Source organism: Apodemus sylvaticus, chromosome 8, assembly GCF_947179515.1.
Source record: "Apodemus sylvaticus chromosome 8, mApoSyl1.1, whole genome shotgun sequence".
NCBI lineage: Eukaryota > Metazoa > Chordata > Mammalia > Rodentia > Muridae > Apodemus > Apodemus sylvaticus.
Window position 1 is genome coordinate 84,789,490 of NC_067479.1, and position 13,063 is coordinate 84,802,552.

The 13,063-nt window shown below is 52.2% G+C and overlaps 1 protein-coding gene across 7 annotated transcripts in view; it reads right to left on the reverse strand.

The window, feature by feature from the left end:
• The window catches only part of Camk2g (calcium/calmodulin dependent protein kinase II gamma), a 58,669-nt gene extending 45,928 nt beyond the window's left edge, over positions 1–12,741 (reverse strand). For 2 of the 7 annotated variants that reach the window (XM_052189849.1, XM_052189848.1), the window contains exons 1-2: positions 12,549–12,739; positions 11,159–11,253 (exon numbers count right to left, since the gene is read on the reverse strand). In XM_052189849.1, the coding sequence (XP_052045809.1) occupies positions 11,159–11,253; positions 12,549–12,613 (160 nt within the window). In that variant the 5' untranslated portion in view covers positions 12,614–12,739. Of the gene's footprint in view, positions 1–11,158; positions 11,254–12,548 lie in introns of those variants that run through there. The other 5 variants (XM_052189851.1, XM_052189850.1, XM_052189853.1 and 2 more) reach the window with 3 other exon arrangements.
• Positions 12,742–13,063: the final 322 nt, after the last annotated feature.

Consider the following 13,063-nt stretch of genomic DNA (forward strand, 5'->3'; position numbering starts at 1 on the left):
ACCATCTCCCTGTTCATCTCCCACTGCATCTCTCAGATTCTCACATCCTACCTCACAACTGCTATCATAAGTTCTTCAAAGAGAGTTCATGGTTCTAAGTTGTACTTACCAGAGGTCTTTCTGTATACAGGGTTCAACAGGCGCTTGACCTTAACAGCAGCAGTAATAACTATCACTCGATAAACTTTACTGAACGCCGGGCAGAGTCAGGGAATGGCAACAATTCATCCCTAACAGAAACTCTGTGAGGAAGGGATCTGTTTTGCTGCATTACATAAACAAGGAAACTGAGGCATAAAAGGAGAAAGCAACCTGCCCAAACTAAGGAAGCCAGAAAGCTGATGAAGGTGATGAGGCTTAGACTACTCATTCTCCACTGCTACTCCATGACAGAAAGGAGAAAGGTGATGACATCACCTGAAGACTCAAAGGTGTTGGGGGACAGAATCCAACCCAATCCAACTCTCCAGGATAAGCAATTCCTCTCCTCTACCTGTTTTTAAGGCAGAGCCTTATGTATTCCAGGCTGACCCCAAACTCACTAAGATGATGATGATGAAAATGATGACCCTGAACTCTTTATCTTTGTGCCTGTACCTGTTGAGTGCTAAGATTATAGTTGTACACTGCCATGCATGGTTTATGCAGTGCTAGGGATTGAACCTATGGCTCATACACGCTAGAAAAAATTCTACCAACTGAGCTACGCCCATAGCCTTCTTGCCTTTCTCGAGAGATCTTATGATCTTTCTATGATCTTACATCTACTCTCTACAGTGTCTCTTTAAAGTGTCCTATAACCCACTCAATGGTCCTATCAGGTAGGGGGTATGATTATTCTTTATTTGTTTTTGGTTTTTCAAGACTGTTTCTTTGTGTAGCCTTGGTTGTCCTGGAACTCACTCTGTAGACCAGGCTGGCCTGGAACTCAGAGATCATGTAACTTCTGCCTCCTGAGTGCTGGAATCAAAGGTATGCACCACCACACCCAGGTGATTACTTCAATTTTGTAGATGGTAAACTAAGGCAGAGAAGTTAAGTCACTTGAGGTTCAACACAGAAGAAGGCTGTCAAATGCCAGCCTGTCACTGAGAGAAAATGCAAGGATGATAGAGTGGAAGGAACTCCCTTACAATGTTTTCCAGTCATCCTCAGCTTCATCCTAAACCTTCCTTTAGCAAACGCTCTGCTTTGTAAAAGAGGTGGGGACAGGCGGAGATTAGTTCCTGCTACGCAGCTAATCCACCCCAGCTGCCCAAGATCTGGGTCAGGCCTTTCTTCCCACCTGCAGGTTCAGCATGGCCAACGACCAGGATTTAGCCAGGAGAACCTGGATAATTCCCAATTCCCAATTCCCAGCATTTGGTATCCCTTGGTGCCAGGGAGAAAGACGGTCCTTGGTCCCTGGTAGAACAACATGGCTGCAGACTTCCACCAACTCAAACCCTCTAGGAAGCAGCAACAAACCTGCATTTGCTCCTCCCATATCTGGACATATGACAGGAAAAACCACAATTTCTCCCAGCCCCAGTCTTGAGGTCAAGGCATCAAGCAAGCCAACTGTGCCAGCTGCAGACCCACCCACCCTATCTCTGACCACTCAGCTCACCACCCTTGACCTACAACTCTTGGGCAGGTGTGGGAGAGCAGCATCTTGTAATGCGGAGGTGGCAGCTGAGAGAAGGCCCAGAAGATTAATGTTTATCTCTTCTCTTAAGTCTCTTACTGGCTAATGGTTACAGCCCTACAACAGCGGCAGCACTAAAAATAAGGACGGGTGCTATGGCTTTACCAGTGACTCAGAGCAGAAGGAAGACAAGAGGCTCTCGGCTCCTTGAGGGGGCTTGCCCAAGGTCCGGAGAACGCATTCCCACTTAGTTTGAGCCTAATTTCCAAGGAGCCAAGCCTTACTCTCTTGGCAAGACTCATGGCTTCTTGGAACCCCAGAGCTGTGCTTTGGGCTTTGCTCTGGGTCTAAGCCACAAGGTAGAGCAATTAACACATTGGGTTTGGAAGGGCTGCCACTCCACCAACTTATTAAATGCGCCTGAGCCACCTCCATGCCTTCAGAAAGTATTTATTGAGTCCTTCACAGGCACTTCTCTGAAGGCTGCAGAACAATAATGAATTAAGTGGTCAAAAATCCCTACCCTCATGGAGTCCCCATTCTACGGGGCAGGAAATGGTGATAGGGGACACAGACTCATGAAACTCATTAGACCTGAAGTTATGCAGACAGAGCGGCGGGCAGTGGGGTGGGGTGGGAGGTGGGATCTGGGGAGAAAGGGCTAAGTTTAAGTAAGGTGCAGAGGAAGTCTCAGCAAGATAACATCTGACTAAAACTCAAAGGAGGTAAATGAGCCACTTACCTTTTAGACAGGCTCCATCCATCCATCCATCCATCCATCCACCCACCCACCCACCCATCCATCCATCCATCCATCCATCCATCCAATCATTTATGGTGAGATGGTCTGCCCTTAAACTGGGGATGTAACCAAAACTGCCCTTGAACTTCTGATCCTCTGTTCCTGCCTGTTAGGCACTGGGGTTATGGGTACCACCACACCTCACTCATGTGCCTAGGATCTAATCTACGGCCTCATACTTGTTCCGTATGCATCCTACCAACTGAGCTGCCACCCCAGTCTGTGGTTTCATACTTCTAGAATAGAAACAGCAATTCCTCAAGTTTAAAAGAGGTAATGTGGTAGAGTGCTTAGCATACTCTTTTCCAAGGGTCTGGTGATGAAGAGGAAAAAGGTCTCTTGAACTGGCATATGCCCATAGCTTTTCTTTTCTTTTCCCTTTGTCCATTGTGTGCGTGCACGCGCACGTGGAGTGTGTTTGTGTGTGCGTGCATGAGTGTGTGTGTGTGTCTGTATGTGTGTGTGCATACACATGGGCATATGTATACATTTTTGCATATGAAACATGCATATGAGGGCCTTAGGTTAGCTAGTTGTTCTGAGAATTCCTTATCTCTGTCTTCCGAGGCTAGAATTACAGGTGGGCCACCATGCCACCTTTAGGTGAATTCCTGGAGATCGGAACTCTGGTCCTCACCCATGCTACCGTGGCAAACCCTTAACTATGGAGCCATTTCCCCAGCTCGTGTGCGCCTCCATACAGAACAGTCAGACCCGCTCTCCCCTCCACCCGGGCAGTCACTGAATCTGAATGCGCCTCTGACTTCTTAGGATTGCCTTGAGATCCTCCATTGTCATCCAGAGGTGATGCCTGTGCACGTCTATAGTCTGCAGATGAAGGCAAGCAAGGGGGGACACTCGGAGAGCGGGCCTGCCCAGGAGTGCTCGACCATAGATGCCTCCTCTTCCTCAGTCTTGCTGGCTGTGGCGTCTGGCCAGCCCCAGGCTCTCTGTTCAGCGAGCCATGTGGTTTCTGCCTCCCACAGTCACTTACACCATGACAGCCTAACCTCTCTGGTGGTCACGGCTCATCTCTTTCTCCCCAGACCTCCTGTTCTATAGTCTCCTCAGAACTGGTGAGAACACAACACAAAACATTCTACACTACCAGGAACAGAAAATTATTTGTAGAGTACCTTTCTTTTTTTTTTTTTTTTTTTTTGGTTTTTGGATTTGGTTTTGTCGAGACAGGGTTTCTCTGTGTAGTCCTGGCCTTCCTGGAACTCACTCTATAGACCAGGCTGGCCTCGAACTCAGAAATCCACCTGCCTCTGCCTCCCAGAGTGCTGGGATTACAGGCGTGCACCACCACTGCCTGGCCCGTAGAGTACCTTTCTTGAACACAGAGTCCTCAACATTAAAAGGGGTAAAGCCATTGAGTTTGCTTGGTCTATGGTGGAGAGCCCAGGCCTAGGCTTGGCATGTGAAGGTAAGGACAAACCAGCAGGTACTCTTGCCACAAAGCCAGCCTCCTTCCTCTCCTCAATGACTACTTCAGGGTAACTTAGACCTTCCCTAGCTGACCCTCCTCTCACCCACCTTTCTTTAAGGCTCCTCCCACCCCACAGCCCAGCCCCCCCTTCCTGTTTGACAACAGCCACTTCCCCGCTTTGCACAGGGCCACTTCCTGCCCGCCTGTGTGCTATTGCCATGGAGACCCACCCTGCAGGCCTTCAGCCTAGCTACAACCACAGACAGCCCTTTTGCGAGGTTTTCCCCCTAATTTGCAGAGGGGGCATCAGGATCAGAAATTAGAAGCAGCCTTTATAGGAGCCCGTACCTGCTTCCCCGGCCTTGCTCGGGCTTCCCCCCAGCAATCTACCCAGGTCAGAGCCAGGCCCTGGGAAACAGGGATAAACTGGTAACACTGCCTCTTCAGCCGTCTGTCCAGGTGCTTCAGGACTTGGTCTAGGACACCATAGTTTCACAGGCAGGGCAAAGGAGTGACCGGATACAGCAAGGGGAGCAGAAATGATTATCAGATGGCAGCTGCAATGCTTACAGCAGGTGGCACACAGAACCCCACTACTGCCTTTCTCTCCTGCCTACTCCAAATACATTTGCCTTCATTTCTCAAGGATTAGAGGACCAAGAGCACCGGCCACTGATTCTCCATGGCCCTGGCAAGGACCTGCACACTGATTTAGCAACATTTCTCTAAAACCACAGAAGCCAGCTCTAGCTTCAGATAAGAGGCCGTTATCATATTAACATACGACCTTCTGCAAGGAGGAAAGGACACATGGTCATATCATGGCTACAAGGACTCTTCTTGAATCCTAATCTCAATGACATCTTTCCTTTTCCCTCTGCAATCTCTGTGGTCTCAGCATCAGCTGTGAGAAGCCCCTGGCAGCCCCACCAACTTCTGACCCCAGGTGGAGGCAGTCTCATCTTGCGGCCCTCCTGAGTGCCCCCACCTTCCTTTCACAGAGCTGAAACCCTGCTCTGCCTCCTTGGGCATCACTCTGAGGAACAGAAACAAGGGCAGCACAGGCTGTCCACCTCCCCTGCTGCCTCTATACGGCATCACCCCCTGGGCACCAACGAGTTAGGATCTCCAGCCACAGTCCCACTGACCTCTCCCTGACAGCATGAGGCTATATCCCTTCCTCTTTGAAAGTGCAAAGAATCTCCGATTAAAGACAGAGTTGGCCAACCCAGGAGGCAGAGTCTTCTAATGCCTCCAATAAGCACATAAATGGAACTAGCTAATGGTTATGAATACAGGGGGACAGTACCTGAAATATACCCACGTGACCCCTCTGGCTCTGTCCCTTATACAGCACACGTACAAATACCCTGCCCACAGCTGTAACTCCAATAGTTCCAACCAGACAACAGAAAACCCTGTGCCCCACCACGGCCTCTGGCTCTCAAGACAAGGAAAGGCTAACCAATGAGGGAAGGCAAGAGGCGCCGAGACACCAAGACGCCCTGAAGTTCAGGTTCCAAGCCAGCTTTGACGGCCCAATCCCCATGGGGTCACGCACAAGCCCCAAGAAGGCAAGGCTCTGCCTGTGGACGCTCTGGCCACTTTTAAGGGTCAAAACGGGGTCAGCTCTGTGCCCCTAGAGGGTGCCCCTAGCCTCTGCCCACTGTTTTGGTGATATTTCCTTCATGGTAACCAGCCCCAAGTAAAACATCCCAGGAAGCAGCCCCTAAAAATAGCTCCTCCCAGGGCAGCAGCAAGGGAGGGGGAGGGGAAGAGAGGGAGGAGAAGAGAGAGAGGGGAGCAGATGGGAATCTGCTGTTGCTGATGGTGATAGGGCCCAGGAAGTAGAAATGATGTATGTGTGTGTGTGGGGGGGGGGAGTGGCTAGAAATGCCCCCACTAGAATCCAAAAAAAAATGTGGGTACAGAAGACTGAGGCAATAAGTAGAGGTTTATTCTGCTGGGCTTAGAGTTATCTGTGGTGCTGGACAGAGAGCACAGAACACAGGACTAGAACCTGTGTTTAAAAGATAAAAACCTAGCACTTGGGAGGCAGAGGCAGGAAGATCAGGAGTTCAAGGTCATCCTTAACTACACATCAAGTTTGAGACCAGCCTTCCTTGGCTCCATGAGACCTCCATGAGACCTGGACACAGAGACGGGTGTGTGTGTGTGTGTGTGTGTAAACAGTGAGGGTGAAATAGCTCTCAAGGGGATTCAGACTCATAGATCTGAGCATCAAGAAAACTATAAGTATCTAAAGCTCAAAACAAACCCAGAACAAATCTTTTATGCCTCGGTCTCCACAAGGCAACATCTGTCCGGGTATGTGCAGGTGACAAAGGGCCTCTCTCTATAGAGGCCCTCAAGAAGTGCAAAGTACCCATCTCTTTCTGTCAGCACCCTCTGGCGCCCGTGGGACCTGCCCCTGTCTGTCTGCCAAGGCTGTTTGGAAAGTAGCAGGCACAGGATGGGGAGTGGGAGGTGACCACACCAAGCCCTCCTCCTCCCACTCCAGCCTCAGCAAAGAATGGGGCCAGTCACTCCCCTCTAGGGTTTCAGCACAGCTTCAGACAAGGATATGATGACAAGCAAAAAAATCAGGGCTCTCTTTTACAGAACGGGACACAGTTTAACCTGTATCCCCACCTAACACATCCCCAGTTCCTTCTGGGAAGGTGGGTAGGAGGACAGGGTGACAGGTCAGTGTTCTGTAGCTAAGTTCCGCACCTCTCATCCTGACTTGAAAGCAGAAGCCCTGGCACAGAGGGACCTCCGCCCCACTCCCCCATGCGTGGCAGGGAAGAGCTCAGAGGCACCCGGTCACTTATATGCAGGAAACCATTCATGTCTAAAAATCAGCCCATTCTATCCTCAACTGAAAAGTTTGTTTTTACACAGAACCTCTGAACTCTCCCCTTGAGTCCCAGAGGTGCAGGGCACCTTCTAACTGTTCTCTTTCCATTCCTACACCATCCTCATCTTCTCCTTCCCTCCCCTCACCCAGATCCTTGATGGGGAAATCTTACTTGGAGATACCACAGGGGACACAAATGTCATGGGGGCTACTCAGGCCAACACCAAGGGGGTGGGGACTTTCAGCTGGCACCATTCAAGGGGATCCCATTTCAGTCCCCAGGGCCAGCTGGACCCAGAAAGGGACAGCCTTTACCCTTCTGGTAGCCAACATACCACACAACATCAGATACTCAGCCATGGCCTCAGACACAAAGTGACACCCCAAACAGGGATAGAGAGAGAGAGAGGCCCCCTCATCACAGATCAGCTCATGTGCACAGATGGCCATATGACAGCTGAGACCACCTGAGATGCCACGTGAAGAAGGTTGGGCAAAGGTGTTCGTGGTGAATCCCAAGAGTGACTGGTAGTGGTGCTGCTGCTGCTTTGTGATTTCATCTATTTTGTTTGTTTTGAGACGTGGTTTTAATATAGATCCTAGGCTGGCCTTGAACTTGTAGTAATCATCCTGTTTCAGTCTCTAGAGTACTGAAAACAATGGCCTGCGCTATCTTCTACTAATTTCTTAAAAAGCGGCTCATAGGTTAACTGAAGCATGTGTTTAAAATGCAGATGCAGGGGACCCCAGGCCTCTCAAAGCAGAATTTCTGTGGATAGAAGTCATGGAGCTGCTATTTTAACCAGTACTCAAAGTGAGCTTCATTGGCATTGAAATTGAAAGTCATGCCTTAGAGGAAGTCCCAGAAGGGGTCCTACAAGGCCCTTAATAACAAGAAAAGAGGAATCATGAACTAAACTGCTTTACACCCCAAGCACAAGCCTTTATCCTCCTCTGTTCTCTCCCGAGCAGTCTGGCCACTGAATCAAAATGGGGGAACCCACATCAGCCAGGGTCCAAGGTCTCTAGAAATTTGACTCTGAGTTCCCTGGGAGCCAAACCCCAAAAGCAACCACACCTGGTTATCTGGCTCTCTTAATCCATCCATTTTATATAGCCATGCTTGCTGTATAGCAGGTACTTTGCTAGAGTCTACACAAAAGCAAAGAAAAAAAAAATAAGGTCTTTCCCCTCACCTCTCAAGTCCCCACGGAGAGGAAGACTTTTCTTATACCTAGTTTCAACAGAAATCTCTTGACATGAAGCATACACACAAACAAATACATAATATAGCAACCGCTGTAACAGATTTCATAACACCGTTTCTGGTAGCATCCCTCCTAAGGCCAAGGGCATTACTCCAGTATCAATTTCAGTCAACGAATCTGGAATCCAGATAAATAATCCAAATACAGAGGTTTCTTATGGTGCCTCCATGGATAAATCCCTGAGCTACACAGAAATCAGGAAGGACCATTTGCTGCCCTTCAACTGGAGCAACGTGGAGGAAATACTTTGGATGTAACCAAAGAGAGCAGGATATAAAATGTTATGCTCTACGAGGTGAAAATCTGTATGCATATGAATAAAGATAAGAAGGGAATATGAAGATTTAAAAATAAAAAAAAGACATAAGGGCTCAGGCTCTTTGGGGGGGGTGCTCTTAAATCTTAAAATAACGTCTTATCATTGCCGTCACCTGGCCCACTAGATCCTGCATCCAAGCCTATTTTAAATGCCTCCTTCAGCCTAGTAGAGCTAAGCTTAGAACCATGGGCTCTCCTGCACAAGTCCCAAGTCCCTACCCATCACTGCACTGAAGCAAAAACAATGGTGTTAACATAGCTTTCAGTGCCCATGTGGACATGCCTGCAGATAGAAAGCCAAACTGATGCTCGATGCCCACCTGTGTGAGCAGCCTACCTGATACCTCAGCCACCAATGCTGGCTTCGGAGGCCACAATGGCGAGAAAGTACAGCCCCCAAGAAAGATTCCTTTCCAGATCTGACACCCAGGACACGAAGCTGCCTTGCTAGGGCCTCTCGGGCCCTCATTATGGACAAGGAAAAGCAGCTCTCTGCCCTTCCTTGCCTTTCAGCTAGCAGCACAGGAAATCACGAAGGAAGCGAATCATCAGGGAATCCCAGTGAGCACGGAAGCCTCTTCAGACCTTCACATAGGTGACCCTAGTGGGGCAATGACATTCCCAAACACAGAAATCCAACACCTGCGGAGCCCCAGACAGACAGACAGCAGCGAGTGAAACCCAGCCCCAGCTACAGCACCTTTATAAAATATACAGCGTAAACTGAGAGGCTGCACAGAAGCCATGGTTTTCACTCCTGAACCCCAGGGGTACCAGCCTGGTATAGCCCTTGACCCAACCCCTATGGCAGCACCCACAGACCAGCAGGCCATCTCTAATAATACACCCTCCCACTCTCCCACCTCAAACAGCAATGGCACCTCTACATTCCTGACCCCCCTTCTTGGCATCTGAGCACATCCACAAGCCACCACGAGCCTCTGTCCCAAAGTTAACCTGGTACACCAGCCAAAGACTCAGTCTTGGCATAACCATCTCTCAAGTGGGGGAGCTGCTGCCCGACACACATGATCTTATTCTAGAATTCTCAAGCTGAAGAGAAAAGCAGAGGAACGAAATGCCATCCAGTTCAGGAGAGAAGGAATACCAAGATACCAATTTGGAAAGACAGGATAACGCAGAAAGGCTATAAGGAAGGGAAAGAAAGGGACACTATCCCACAGGCTTGTCCCACAGACTTAGGATAAGTTTGGGTATATGGAAGCAGCAGATAATGAAAGGGGGTGGTTCCAGTCACTGTAACGGGCTACCTTCAGATCCCTGGTTCTCAGCTGTTTCCTACCCCTCTCTCACTCCTGGACCACTGGGCACTGGTGAGGAGCAAAGCACTGCACCCTCCGCTGGAGACACCAGATATCAGCCACATTTCTGACACACCAGGGCCAGGCTGTGTGGGCACAGGGAGATACCCATCTTCACCTCATTCCTGCCTGCTCCTTCCATTCATAGTGGGAGTATGTCTGCCAGAGAATTCAGCTACTGTTGTCCCCCCCCATCCCAGAGGAGGAGGGGGAGGAGGGCATCTGACCACCCACATACCTCTATGACAACCACTGCCTTGGACTCAAGGTACCCGGAAGAAAGAAAACAAGTCAACTTTACAGCCAATGTACATGAACAGTATGAGACAGGAGATGCAGCTGGTGGGAGACAACAAAACCTCAAGCTTTGGTGATAGGAATAGGGAGAGACACCCTGGCCAGGAGGCAACTCAGTCCCATGGAACAGGTCCTAGAACAACTGCCAACAGGACAGAAGCCCACTGTCGTCTCTCAGGAATTCTAGAGCTTCTGAGTGCTTAGGACATCTATTATCTTGCCTTAGTGATGCCCACGTCATTATTGGCCAAAGACCACATCTTCCCCAGGGCATCTGTCCTGGCTAATATATTTATGGGAGTCCTATTGGCCAGCCTTAATCCCTTGCTGTGTGAGTCGTAGAACCTTTGTCACTGTGCTATACCCTGAAGCTCTCCAGGACCTGACCTCTGTATTAACCAAACCAAGTCGCCTCATACACTGCTGGGACTATACCTATCAGATGAGGTAAGTTTGGCCAGCACCCAACACCAGCTTCAAAGATGTACATCTGAAGTGTTAAAGACAGGCCCTGGCTTCCCAGTCTTGGGAAGTGAGGCTCTAAGGCCTATACCGTAGATTCCTTGCACAGGGGAGGCACCGAGACTCCCGCTCAGACCAGACCACTGAGACTTAGTGACCATGAGGCATCCTCACACTCTGCTGAGGACAGACTGCATCTGCTGCTTCACCGTCAAGTTTGTAATTTGATCAAAAAAAGGAATCAAGTTCATCTGGCAGGATTTGTTCCCCAGAAGCCCTCATCAGTAGCAGCCTCCCCTGATGTTTACAGATTTCCTTCCCTTGGGAGTCTGTTCTGCCGCCTGGTGGGCAGGGGAGGCCAGATTCATCAAAACTGCTCATTTACTGCATTTCCACCCTAAGTTACCACCAGGGCGCAAGGGCTAGGGCAAGCCTGCAGTAGCTGGCACTGCCCTAAAGAGAGGGGCTTTAAGTACCCTAAATTAAGAGCTATTTATTCCATACCCTACACTGCCTCTCGAGTCTCCACTGAGAACTTGCACTTCCTCAACCTTTAGGGACCACTTCAGCTACCCACATCTCTAACTTGTTTTCACCCCCTCTCTGAGCATTTCCAATTCCCTCACACCTCCTTGTCTGGCTTCTAAGTCCACCCACCTTGAAACTCCAACTCATCTCCAAGCGCTAAAGCACACCACCTCCCAGGGCACCTGCCGAAATCTAATCTCTGGAGGGATCCTCCAGGAGAGGCTCAGACAGGGCACACTCACCTCGGGCGGACAACTTCTTGGTATTGATGATTTTTGCCGCATATTCCTGTGTAGACGTTTTCTTTACACACCTTCGGACCACTGAGAAGGCACCCCTGGGGAGAGAAGGGGGAAAGAACTGGGACACGGAGCCAAGCAAAGTGACACACACATACTTCAGATGAGGACAGCCATGCTCCAACCACCAGACTCATAGGGACAACCAACAGCTGACCTAAGAATGGTAAGGCCACCGCATGGTCCTAAACAGATGTGGGTGGAGCACCACCTGGCTCCTGCCCCCTCATCTGGGCAAAGCTACAGCCTCAACCTCAGACTGGTGGGCGATGCTTCAAATACACACCTGCTGCATCTCACTGATTGCCTTGTGGTCCCAGCAAAGGCAACCAGGAGAGAGAAGGAACAGGGAGACCTTGTTCCTTCTCTTAGCAGAAATAACTGAAAGTAGGGAAAGGGGGGATTAAACAGAAGGTATGATTTCCTGAGAAATCTCCCGTAAGCCTGGGAGAAAGTGAGGCTTGAGATCCGCTAAACTGGCTTAAACCCACAGCATCCCCGCTCAACTGACAGCAGGGACATAGAGGAAAGACAGCTCTGATTCTGACAGCAGTAACTCCCCTTCCCCGTGCTATTTTCCTCTACGTGACCCGCCAAATGGGCTGCGATCTCGGGCTCTGGAAATATCTAGGGGGGCGGGCAGAGCGGGGGCTGCAGTGGCCAGGATCTGCACCGCGGGTGGGGGTGGCGGGGACCCGGGCTGCGGCGGCGGCCAGCTCAGTGCGGAGGGGAGGGGGATGCTGCGGCTGCGGCGCACGGCTCCTGGGACCACTGCAGGGATGGGGGGAGGGGCCGGGGGTGCCGCAGCACTGCCCAGCAGCAACGCTGGGATCCTGGAAGCCGCACTAGCGGGGGGCGGGGCCCGGCACTAAACATCTCCCCACACCCGGGCACCGCAGCGGGGCAGGAGCTGCAGAGCTGGGGAGGGTCCTGAGTGCCAGGCGCGTGGGAACTAGGGAGCCGGTGCTGAGTGGGCTCCGGAGCTGGGTGGGGAGGGGGCGGTGGGCAGGCGGGGTCGAGGGAGGGGAGCGTCTGAAGGGTGCGGGAGGGGCGGGGCTGGAAGGCGCCCGGGAGCAGTCCTGGGGCTGCAGTTCCCGCGGCAGCGCCGGGTGCAGCAGCCTGGCAGCTGCTGCAGGGCGCGGAGGGGGCTGCGGACCGGGAACCCAGGGCCAAGGGGCCCGGGAGGCAGCACGCGGGAAAAGCTGGGGGTGGGGCAGGTCGAGGGGGCGCTGCAGCGGCCGGTGCAGGGCCGGGGGGCGGGGCGAGCAGCCGCATAGCGCCGGGACGCCCGGACTAGGGTGGGGGGCCGCCGCGCGTGGCGGGTGGGCCGTACTTGCCGAGCTCCTCGAAAAGCTGGTAGTCGTCGGTGAAGCGGGTGCAGGTGGCGGTGGTGGCCATACTGGCGGGCGGGCGGGCGGACGCGGCGGTGCAGCCCGCGCCGACGTCGGTGCACAGTCACCGCCGCCCGGCCGAGGGAGCAAGAGGAGGAGACGGGGCTGAGCCCGGCAGCACCGCGAGACTTTACCGGAGAGAGCGAGGGAGGGAGGGACACCCCCGCGCCCGCCCGCCGGCCCCGCCCCCAAGCCCCGCTGGCCCCCGACACGCCCCCGGGGAGGGGCCTCCCGCCATCGGCTCCGCCCCGCCCCGGGAGCCGCCCGAACTGGGCCCCCTGTGCCCGAGGGCTAGGGACGCGGGGTCCCGTCTCCCGGCTACCCACTGGGACCGACCGGACTGAAAGACTCCCCCAGCGGGCCCTCCCGGGCGGACCCTGCAAGGGCTCCGGAACGGATGTGTGAAAGTGGTTCTTCAGTAGTGTTGGGTCTGGACCACCGAGGTCTGCAGAGAGGC